At 45.9% G+C, this 12,778-nt stretch overlaps 1 protein-coding gene across 2 annotated transcripts in view; it reads right to left on the reverse strand.

Moving 5' to 3' along the window:
- The window catches only part of HSPG2 (heparan sulfate proteoglycan 2), a 411,257-nt gene that overhangs the window by 114,713 nt on the left and 283,766 nt on the right, over positions 1–12,778 (reverse strand). For both annotated transcript variants that reach the window (XM_068131082.2, XM_078787133.1), the window contains 5 exons: positions 8,476–8,739; positions 6,716–6,829; positions 3,651–3,778; positions 3,115–3,201; positions 1,970–2,028 (listed from right to left, as the gene is read on the reverse strand). In XM_068131082.2, coding sequence (XP_067987183.2) covers positions 1,970–2,028; positions 3,115–3,201; positions 3,651–3,778; positions 6,716–6,829; positions 8,476–8,739 — 652 coding nt within the window. The remainder of the gene's footprint in view (positions 1–1,969; positions 2,029–3,114; positions 3,202–3,650; positions 3,779–6,715; positions 6,830–8,475; positions 8,740–12,778) is intronic.

The raw sequence follows: 12,778 nt of genomic DNA on the forward strand, positions 1-12,778 counted from the left end.
TGAAACAAAACTCAGTGCAGGTGTTACTTCCTTTATTGGGGACAGGAAAGGGAGGAGAGGGGAGGGAGAGTGGTGAAACATTCTGCCATCCCACTAAAATACGTACGCAGTGTGGTGTCTGTCTGTCTGTCTGTCTGACAGGGATGCATTCGGTCGTTATTTATTTAATCTCAACCAAACTTTCCAGGAGCAGTAAGGATCACACTACGAAGGTTGCAGCGAATTAATTTGCCTCCCCCCTCCCACAGGGGTTCTTCCACCTTGCACAAATTCCATGTTAAGGTGCATAAACAGCTTATTTTTGGCATTTCATGGAGCACACCTCCAGGAAGTAAAAATTATTATAACCTCAAACTATTCAGTCAATTCCATCCAATGTATGATTACCTTTTCAAACAATGGCTATAGTGTTCTTTAACACTGGACTGAAAGAAATTTGGAGGAAACCCGATGTCCTTGAGGCATTCTGTGCTTATGCAGCTTATCACATCCCCCACAGACAAATGGACCAGAGCTGCCTCGACTAGCTAGGCCTCCAGGTAGCCTACATGCTAGCTAAACCGCAATGACGTTTACCTAATAAAGGTACTTAAATGAGTCTTTACACATGAATGATGTATCCCATTGCCTGTCCGATTTTTCGAGCCATCAGATTATTTGTGGCCTGCATATGTATTATTTATCATTTATATATTGAGGCCTCATATGTGATTTCTCCCAGGCATGGCTTAAAGTGTGACATGCAATATTTCCCTTGAAACCTATATATGGCCCAATTATGATCTTTATTTGAAGCATAACCCTATTCATAATGGTCGCTAGTATTGCTTAATATGCGCCTGAGGGAAATTTGGAGAAAAATTTGACGTATCCATGTATGTATAGGGCAGTGTATAGGCTAAGAGTGGTGGTCCGTACACCAATGGAAGAAAAAAATATTCTAACCACAAATTAATCAGTCAATTCCTTCCGATGATAATGTCAACAATGATAATGAGAATGGTATAATAATAATAATAATAATAATAATAATAATAATAATAATAATAATAATAATAATAATAATATTAACACACCACCATCCATCTGCCACATGAAGAAGAAGCAGGACATTGAGAATTTTTCCGTTCAAAATGGTACGTCGGTAATAATGATAATAGCATAATACAGTAATAATGTTAACATTGTTCAAAAATAATAATATTAATAATAGTGGTATTAACAATGATCTATATGTAATGGACCAAGTGTTTGTATGCATTTATGTTCACTCTATACCCATTGGTTGGACAGCTGGCCTGAAGCCACCCACAATTGTAACCTGAAAAAAAAATCTCGAAAGAAAATGACATATGAAAGCCATCATTCATTTTCTGTGTGCTAAGTTTGAACAACATCGGCAAATACATGTCCGAGAAATGGTTGAGGACCTGTTTAACATCTGGGGTTTTTTTTACAACTAAAATGGCCGCCAGTAGGCCATCTTTGATTGCATCGCAAAACAAAATGATGTGCCTATGTATACCGTCATATATTGTCTTTGATTTGAGTTGGAAGATTCCAACAAATTTGCACATAGATTTCTCCATCACATTTTCCTTTGTACTTCAACTTAATCAGCAAGTGTGATCAAATGATCAAACAGCATTTAATGCTGAGAATCTTGTTCAACGTTGCACCATTAATGCTTGAAGAGGACATGCTGTTGCACAATCAATACATTCAAATCCACATTTCAAAAGTGAAAAATAGAAGAAGATTTGTAAAGAGTTCTCCAATTGCAATCCCGGATACTGGAGAAGTCTGTCATCGAATGACTGAAGAAACTATTTTCCAAAGTAGGTAAGTGGAATGTTTTGGAGTTCTTATAATAGACAACATGCACCTGTTAGATAGTTTACAAATTAAAGAATTAAAAGCTTGTGAAATCAAGAGATTTGGTTTGTGTTGTTTCTCCTTGTCTACTCACCTGCAAGTATACAACGCTGCCCAGGGATGCGCGGATCTCCTTGGTATCCCGGAGCACACCTGGGGATGGGATTACAAATAAAATGAGAAGGAAACTCCTTGTGTGAGCAATTGTGTGCAGGAGTGTGTTTTCTTTTCTTGATGCATATCAGCGTTAGGAAGGCAATGACCAGAGTTAGGGAAGGGAGTCGCTTGGTGGCAAGAATCGCTTGGCGGCACGAGTCACTTGGCGGCACAAGTCGCTTGGCCCCACCATCACTTGGCGGCACAAGTCGCTTGGCCCCACCAGTCACTTGGGGGCACAAGTCGCTTGGCCCCACCAGTCACTTGGCGGCACAAGTCGCTTGGCCCCACCAGTCACTTGGGGGCATGAGTCGATTGGCGGCACGAGTCGCTTGGCGGCACGAAACCCTTGGCAGCACGAGTCGCTTGGTGGCGCAAGTCACTTGGCAGTACGAGTCGCATGGCGGCACGAGTCACTTGGCCCCACCAGTCACATGGCAGCACGATTCGCTTGCACAAGTCGCTTGGTCCCACCAGTCACTTGGCGGCATGATTCGCTTGGCGGCACAAGTCGCTTGGTGGCACAAGTCACTTGGTGGCGCACGTCGCTTGGCCCCACCAGTCACTTGGTGGCACACGTCGCTTGGCCCCACCAGTCACTTGGCGGCACGAGTCACTTGGCGGCACGAGTCGATTGGCCCCACCAGTCACTTGGCGGCACACGTCGCTTGGCCCCACCAGTCACTTGGCGGCACGAGTCACTTGGCGGCACGAGTCGATTGGCGGCACGAGTCGATTGGCGGCACGAGTTACTTGGCGGCATGAGTCGCTTGGCGGCGCAAGTCACTTGGCGGCACGATTCGCTTGGCGGCACAAGTCACACTTGGCCCCATCAGTCACTTGGCGGCACAATTCGCTTGGCAGCACAAGTCGCTTGGCCCAACCAGTCACTTGGCGGCACGATTCGCTTGGCGGCACGAGTCTCTTGGTGCCACGAGTCGCTTGGCAGCACGAGTCACTTCGTGGCATGAGTCGCTTGGCGGCACGAGCCACTTTGCGGCACAGGTCACTTGGCGGCATGAGTCGCTTGGCGGCACGAGTCGCTTGGTGGCACGAGTCGCTTGGTGGCATGTGGAAGCTCACCTTTCACAGTAGCGGCCAATGTATCCTGGCTGGCAGGACGTGCAGCGATACCCAGCATCTGGCGTACTTTCACATGTGTCTGAAAACCTGCACATAAATGCTGCATTTAAACCATGATCCATGTTTCCTTGCTGTGGACATATTTATACCCTTATCCATCATCATGCTGCAATCCTCCACCACATGTATGTCCAAACCAATCATTATATCCTGTATTAGTTCTTCATATATATTGACCACACTGTCCACTCCATTCAGTTTTCTTTCTTGTGTCCATTTCCTTTCCTTTTTCTGTAATATTTTTTTCTGAAATCCAAGCCCTCCTGCACATGTAGCTTATTGAGGATCAAAAGACATATGACAGTAGTGCATCTTGCTCATTCATTTTATCCACAAAACTTGCATCTTCACTCAGCTCTTCATCACAGCAAAATAGCATATTACCTACAGTTACCCCCAACACAAACCTCTGCAAAACATAGGAGGGGGAAGGTGAACGAGAAATTTTGGCCATTCCAATGGATGTGGAAACTGACCGGTTTTCTGGAGTATTGAGGGGGCAAGCACAAGATTGGCAGTCATGAGGTGTCCCTTGGGTAGCATCACCGTAGTAGCCACGAGCACAGGTCTGGCAAAAGGTGCCCATAGTGTGATGCAGGCAGTTCTACATGGGTGAGATAAACCATTGGTTTAATGTTGATGATGAAACCCAATATATTAATGTCACAAGGTAATGAAGGCAAAGGTAAATGCCATTTAGTCCATCATACCTGTGACAGAACCATTAACCATAACCATAACAATGGAATTAACCAATGACATGATTCCCTGTTTGAAGCACGGCACGTTTCACCAGCAGCACCCACTCGTGGCCCAACCCTCAAATGGGAATTTGTATGTAAATTTGGCTTTATAAATATTCAAACACAGGCCAGAGAGCTCAATTGTGAGCATAACCTTGGATGGAATAGTAACTGGTTCAATCCTATCGGTTATGTGCATTTGTACATTGGGGTTTATCATCATCATCATCATCATCATCATCATCATCATCATCATCATCATCATCATCATAAGATATGGGATAAATGGTAGTCCTGTAGCTCACGATCACTACGTCCTGTAAACTTTACTATAACTATGCATGAGGATTCAGGGTAGTTTGAATCTTTCTCCCCACCAATGCTTGTCGAGGCTGTTTTGAAAGTCCAGGGTAGAGGAGGCATCTACGATAATTTGCGGAAGATTATTCCAATCATCCACTGTCCGATGTGCGAATAACTTGTTCCTGACTTCCAGGCGGCTCCTTTCTTTGAAGATCCTCAAGGAGTGTTCTCTGGTGTTTGTGTTGTGCTGTTGGGTAAATAGGTCATCTGGGTCCAATTTAACTGTTCCGTGTAAGATCTGGTAGACCAGGATCATGTTCCCTCTTCTTTGCTACAGTAGAGCAGGGAATACATGTTCAATTCATTGAGCCGCTGTTAGGAGCTGAGATGGCAAATAAGAGAGATGGGTTTGGTGACCCTTCTCTGCACCCTTTAAATCTTGTCAGTATCTAGTTAGAACCTCTGGTGCCAGAGGTAATTACCATACTCCAGGTGTGAATGAACAAGAGTCTTAAACAGCAGAGGGAGGGTCCTGATGTTCAAGTGGACAAAGGTCCTCTTAACAATTCCGAGGATTTGGTATTCCTTGCTGCCAACAGTTGAGACCTGAGGGAGAAAATTCAGCTCGTCATCAACAACCACTCCCAAATCCTTTTCTGTAGCCACACTTTGCAGATCAATTTCTCACATTGTGTACCTGGCATTAAAATTATTCCTTCCTACATGGAGGGTCTTACATTTTGACTCAATTAAAGGGAGTTGCGATCTGTCAGCCAAAGCTTCCACTCCATCCAGGACTGCTTTTGGAGAGTTTTTGTCTGCAGCGTCACATACGGGTCCATAGATCTTGGTGTCATCTGTGAATGTTTGTACTCTTGCCTACACTTCCGATGGTAGGTCATTAATGAAGGCTACAAACAATGTCGGCCCGCGCACACGTCCTTGCGGTATTCCGCTATGTTCCGGAATCCAGGGAGATGCAGCTCCATTGACAATGACACTTTTGACCCTGTCAGTCAAAAAGTTGTGAATCCAGGGTATGATCTGTCCTTGGATTCCATTGGCGACCAGCTTCATGAGTAGCCTCTCATGTGGAACACTGTTGAATGCACATCTGAATTTGATGTACACTACATTGATAGGCTTCCCCTCATCTAACAGTTTAGCCAATTTGTTTGCAATCGTGAGGAGCTGAGTAGTACAGGGTTTGCCAGGTGTGAAACCGTGCTGGCAGGTGGTCAACAGATGGTTGACTTCCATGTACTCCATTACAGCATTCCGCACAAGACTTTCCAGGATTTTCCCTACGAAAAATGAAAGGCTAATATGTCGGTAGTTCTCCGCCTTCTGTTTGTTACCTTTCTTGTGGATTGGTGTTATGTTTGCTTTCTTCCATGCTCCTGGTAAGATCCCTTTCCTGAAGGTTGAAGTTGAAATTGAAGCAGCTTGTCTTGTCTGCAGTGTGGGGATGACTCAATGGGTTGAGTAAGATCTCAATGCAGCAATGATCACCAAGTCCAAGGGGATCAATGTGATTGACAAATGAGACCATGTCCTCAGAACTGGTAATTACAAGGTCGAGTATTTTTCACTCTGACCTGATCGAAAACGTGTTGGTTGTCTTAGTTGTTGGTACAGAAAGTCTCCTTGGATGGTATCTAAAAATAGGTGAGATGGGTGATGTAGTGCCGCAGAACTATGCAATGGACGGAGGCCCTCAATGTCAGACATGAGACCAGGACCGTCTCTCTGGACATATCTCATTCATTTTATACAGTCTGGCACGCCGCCTTGATCTCCAAATTCTCTGCTTATGGCATCCAAGGCAACCTACTCTCATGGCTCACTGACTTCCTCTACTCCTGTATTCAGTGTATAGCTCTTAATGGGATCCTCTCATCCTCTCTCTGTGTGAAGGCTGGAGTGCCCCAACACAGTATATCGGGTCAAGTCTTGCTCCTCATCTTCAACAAGGATCTTTCTGATTCCATGGAAAAATCCTGCTCATCTCTTTGCTGGTGATTCCAACCTCTACTGTATAATCTCTCATCCTTCAGATAAACAGGCAGCAGCCTCTTCTCTCTCTGCAGACCTTGATAGAATCAGGAGCTAGTCCAACATTTGGAATATGTCTTTCACCCCGATAAATCACACACACACTCACCCTGTCTTTCCAAAGCCCTCAAATCATTGGGATCTCTCATAATGAAGTTGAGTTCTGTTGTGTCCCTTTCCCAGTATGTTGTGTCCCATTCTTCCAAGGTTCCAACACAGCTGTTCTCCACTATCTCAGGTCATCCCCATCAATAATCATGATCTCTTCTACCCTCAAACTATCCCATTCACAAGCACTCCATTTTTCCAGATTATTGTGATCACCCTCTCTCTTTCTCTCTCATCTTTTTTTGTTTATTAGTTATCATTTGGTTTGTTAGTTGGGAAAAGGCAAATCCCCCTCTCATTTCCCCCCCCCCCCCCCCCTAAATAAGCCTCACCGTACAAACACGAGTTTCTGAATGACACGATTCCGAGTGGCTGTGGCAATCACACATCTCACACAACTCCAAGTAGAGGCCCCCTCCCGCACGTGTGTACCCAGCAGCACAGTCCTAGCAAAGCAAGAAGAGGGAAGAGTGAAAATGTCTGAAATTAGTTGATGATTTATGACAGAGAATGAAACGCATTGATGAAAGGAGGAGAAAGCCAGATGGACAAACAAAAGTCGTGTCAATTTTTTTTTAGGGTCAACTTTACTGCAAATCATAAATGTTACAGACAGACATATCCATCATTAAAAATGGCAGGTATGTGTTCTAAATGCTTTTTAAAGCAACTTATAGTACAAGTGTTTAAACTTTCCTTTAAGTGGCTCCTTAAAATATCACTCAAGAGATCTTTCTTTTATGGTTCCATCCAAAAGGGCAACTTTGAATGATCAAATGTTTTGAAATATTCCCATATAGGGTTAAGGTAACACACTTACCTTTGAACTGTCTCATGTGTGTTCGATTCCTGACCCGACTTAAAACTGTTCGATTGGAGTTTCGCAGGCAGGGTGTTGCCTCACAACGTGCACCATCCCACGGATGGATGTAAATGTGGATGGCCCGGTCTGTGAGCATTGCTAGGTGGAGATGAAATATCCCACAATGCATTTTGTGAATAGTAGACGAGTTATCACCGGCACCCTGGACTTCCTGGGAAGCCACCCTAAGCTGGGCACATGTCCGCTGGCATTGGCTTGTGGACATTGTAGATCGGTGTCTTTCACAAAGAGTGGGCGATTGTGTGCCAGCACCCTGAACAAATTCACAATTCCTCCTCTAACCTACAGGGGACACTGCATCAGCAGCACAGCTGCCCCTCCTGTGAAAATGATGACTGAAACCCACATTCACATGCTGTAAACAAAAGAAGGCAAAGTCTAAAGTCAAGCTGTGTGTTGCCTCTTGTATCTTCTTCTGCGTGTAAGTGTGCAATTTGTGTGCGTGTGTGGTAGCTCTTCCCTGAGACTTAGAAACCGCAGAGAAAAATACTCCAGTACCATGGAACATAGAACATACTCCAACTGAGTCTCACAACCTCACATGTCTCTCTCCATGTAAGGACCATCAAGCCAACCATCCAAGCTACTCATGTGATGTACATCTAAAAGACAGTTCAGCCACTACCTCTTACCTCTTAGGCCTGCATTGACATCAGCCATGTCTTTTCCAGGGAAGATCACATCTCCAACCCAAGTGCTAAAACCAGGTGGTAATTGTAAACTGGTAATTCTACAGATCTCCCCATTCCCAAACCCATTTGTTTTGAGCAGTTCTCCCTTGAAGGGCCAGTGCACCTGCATCCCATCTCTCGCTCCAGGAAGTTGTAGACTGATGAGTGATCTTTCTTTCTTCTAACTTCTCTCATTTAGTATTGCTTCCACTGCCTTTTCAAACCCTTTACCAGCATATTTATTAATTTATTTGCTCACCTGCATTACATTGAATCTCTCTTTGCCTGACTGTACAAATGTGTCTGTTCAATCATTGCTCCCTCCACTGGCTCAAGGTTCAGAATATTCTGTGCTTCTAACTTATAAAGTGATTAAGAAAGTGCATTTATGTTTTGTCATAACGAATAAAATGGGACTCAGAATTATTCTCTTTTACCTTTGAGTTGATAAAAAGCCACACTCTAAAATATGAAGGTATATCCTCTCAGTCAGTCTTCCAACAGATCAACAGAAAAAGAACCAGTTGGTAAATGGTACCTGACAGGAGAGTCCGGCATAGCCGAGTGGACACTGGCACTGCTCCACTTCAAGGGCGAGGCTCTCGTGTGGAAACGGGAATGGTCGAGGGCCTCGAGGTCGCACAGAAGCCGGTGAGGCCACACCCATGGAAAGACCTCCCAGGGAAACACTGTGAGCATCAGTAGAGAAGATGGCACGAACAAGGATCTCCGACATGTCTGCCAGCACCATCAGTAGGTGTTCTCGTGTTGCAAGCTGCCCATCCAGCCGTTGCCAAGAGGTCTACGAAGCCATCAAGAGATGGAGAATTCATATGATGATGCATTTGGAGAGAGTCGGTTAATTAGAAAGAAGTATTCAAAAATAAACAAGGGAAACTAGAACGGCACTCGGTAGAGTGCATACCTCCGTCAGGCTGATAGGCCGGATCTGGATCCGAAGCACCTGAACCAAAATCGTGGCTTATTCTTGTCACCGAACCAACTCATCCACCTAGTTTTGTCACAAGTCGTCCACAACTTTTTGAAATATTGCTAGATATTGTTTTTGACCCAATTTCTCAATGGTGAAGAATAATTTAAAAAATTATCGTATCCAGATCACGATTCCGATCTTCATCAAAATCGAATCCATTCATTCTTGTCACACACCCAACCTGTCCAGCTAGTTTCGACAGAATCCGTCCACAACTTTTTAAGATATCGTGCTATATGTAGTTTTTATCAATATCACTCAATAGTGAAGATTCACTTTAAAAATTCCAATATCTGGATCAAGATCCGGATCTTCATAAAAATCTAATAATTTCGTCCTTGTCACATTCCCAACCACTCTGCCATCATATCCTCCGTCCACCTTCGGTGGAGGAAGTATCAAAGGTAAAGCAAAATTCAGAGTCGTTCAAAGCAGTTGTTGGGAAATATGAATCGATGATGTGGAATGATGTCTCTCATTCACCTATTCACCCCCAACATTAAAGGTTTGTTTGGGAAGGGGGAAGAAAGGCAGGGGGGAGGAATTGTTCAAAGCAGTGGTTGGTAAATATGAACGAGTGGCAGTAATAATCCACAGAACCTTAATTATCTCTAAAACAACTTATACATGTAATGTGTGTGTGCCTGCGAAAATTACTTGGACATTTAAATTGCACAAATAATGCTACTCTTTCCCTGCAACGCCCCCTGCGTCCATGCCCTTCTTCATGGAGGCTTCATTCTCACTCTCAGCTGATCCATGAGCCTTGACAGAAGTATAAAGTTAGTGCATTTCAATTTAAATGTTATGTAATAATATAATAATAATGATAACTAGAACTGCCACTTTAAAACTGCTGGCAGTGATGACCGGTTTACTCGCACCCACTTTTGATACAACCCCACTTTTGATACAACCCCACTTTTGATACAACCCCACTTTTGATACAACCCCACTTTTGATACAACCCCACTTTCATTGTACATGCTTTGACATAACCCCTTGGATACAACCGTGACACACACACACACACACACACACACACACACACACACACACACACACACACACACACACCCCTACCCCCACCCATACACACACCCCCACACCCCTCCCCCCACACGCACACCCCTGCAAACACACACACACACCAACCCCCCCGCCTCCCCCCCCACACACACACATCCCTCCCCCCCACACACACACATCCCTCCCCCCCACACACACACACATCCCCCCATACACACACACACATCCCTCCCCCCTCCCCCACACACACATCCCCCCCTACACACACACACATCCCTCCCCCCTCCCCCACACACACATCCCCCCCCACACAAACATACACACAAACACCCCCACACCCCTCCCCCCACACGCACACACATATCCAGACAAACGCACATCCCCCTCACCCCCACCCCCTGAGACATCCCCCCTGAGACATCCCCCCACACACACCCCCACAGCCCCCCCCCCCCCCACACACACACACACATATCCACCCCCCCCCCCACCCACACACATCAACCCCCCCCCCAACCCACATATCCACCCCCCCCCCACCCACACACACAGACCTCCACACACACGCACATCCACACACACACACACACACACACACATTCCCCCTCCCCCCACACGCACACCCCTCCACACATACACACACACACACACACACATACACACACACACACACACATCCCTCCACACATACACACACACACATCCAACCCCCCCCCCCCCCCTCCTCCACATGCACACCCAACCCCCCCCCCCCCCACATACACACATATCCACCCCTCCCCCCACACACACACACACAAACACCCCAACACCCCTCCCCCCACACGCACACCCCTCCACGCATACACACACATCTTCCCCCCCCCCCCCTCCATATGCACCCCCCCCCCCTACACACATACCCACTCCCCCCCCCCCCCCCCCCCCCCCACTTACCCACACAGACATCCACACACACACACATCCACACACACACATTCCCCCTCCCCCCACATGCACACCCCTCCACACATACACATACACACATACACACACACATCCAACCCCCCCCCCTCCTCCAAACGCCCCCCCCCCCCCCCACATACACACATATCTACCCACCCCACACACCCACACACACACACACAAACACATCCTCACATGCATGCACACACAAACACACACACATCCCCAGACCCCCCCCCCCCCCTCCACACACACACCCTCGCCCCCCACCACACATGCACACACACACCCACCCAAACAGACGCACACATCCCCCCCCCCCCCCACATACACACATAGCCACCCCCCCCCCCCCCCCCCACACACACCCACACACAAACACCTCCACACACACACACACACACAAACACCTCCACACATGCATACACACACAAACACGCACACACACACACCAACCCCCCCTCCACACACACACACACACACACATCCCTCCCCCCCACACACACACACACACACATCCCTCCCCCCACACGCACACCCCTCCACACAAACACACACACATCCCCCCACCCCATCCATTTCAAAAAATATTTTCGTTTAATTAACGATATCTGCCACCCGTGGAAGAACGTCATGCCGTGGCATGACGTCATCTGTGGCCTGTGCTGTATGTCAGTGTAAGAACGAAGTATATCGTCGATCGAACTTGGTCAATATCTATCTATAATTCCAGCAATCTCTGTGTGTGTGTGTGTGTGTGTCTGTGTGTGTGTGTGTGTGTCTGTGTGTGTGTTTGTTTGTCTGTGACCGCTGTTTCTCGACAACCACGGGTCCGATATACTTGAAACTTGCCAGGTATATTGCTGGGGACCCGAGGATGTGCCTTTTCAAGGTTTTAAATTAATCGCAGAAGTAGTTACCGAGCTATGTCCAAAAAACGATTCAACCAATCAGAGAGCAGCGAGCTATCACGTGTGCCGAACGTGGCGAACAGACTCTGCCTCGGATGGCACATTTGAGAGCGTATTCATTTATTTCCCGTCGGCAAACTATGTTGGCGCTATGTTGGCGTTAAACGATGTTTTAAAACTAATTAAAACTAATTTGCGATTCTTTCGCTTTCCTGCGATATGCGACCTTCCTGTGAGAAGGTCCTGTGAGAAGGTTCCAGGAGCTCCTGTGAGAGCGTGCGCCATTACGGATAGTACGGGTACGGGCATGCCATATGTTGGCGTTAAACTATGTTTTAAAACTAATTAAAACCATTTCATGTAAATAGAGGGGGGGGGGGGGATTGTCACTGTACTCGCAAGCCGTTCGCCGTTCGCTTTGGCGTTGCGAATGGACCAAAACATTTCATGAACCAAACCATTTCATGTAAAGCGTTCGCCGTTCGCTTTGGCGTTGCGAATGGACCAACACATTTCATGGACCAAACCATTTCATGTAAATAGAGGGGGGGGATATAATTTTAGATATATATATAGTACGGGCATGCCCTAGTAATAATAATGATAATAATTTACAGTATTGTTACAGAAATGGCTTAATGGGTAAATGGGTAATATATTATAATCGTTATTTTTTGGCGCATGTTAGCATAAGTGTGATGTAATCTTACTATAATTCACCAAATGTCTGTCTGTCTGTCTGTCTGTCTGTTCCCAGGTATCGCAAAAACGGCTGAACCGATCGCAACAAAATTTTGGGTGGGTAATCCTGGGACCCCCTGGAGTAAAATAGGCTATATTGTTTTTCCAATTTTTTCCCAATTTTCAAATTTTTCCAATTTCAAATTTTTCCAATTTTCCAATTTTCCAGTTTTTCCAAACACAATGGAATAATATTTACCGATATGAACAGTGATTTGGCT

This window comes from Myxine glutinosa, chromosome 11 (genome assembly GCF_964187855.1).
Source record: "Myxine glutinosa chromosome 11, kmMyxGlut1.1, whole genome shotgun sequence".
Lineage (NCBI taxonomy): Eukaryota > Metazoa > Chordata > Myxini > Myxiniformes > Myxinidae > Myxine > Myxine glutinosa.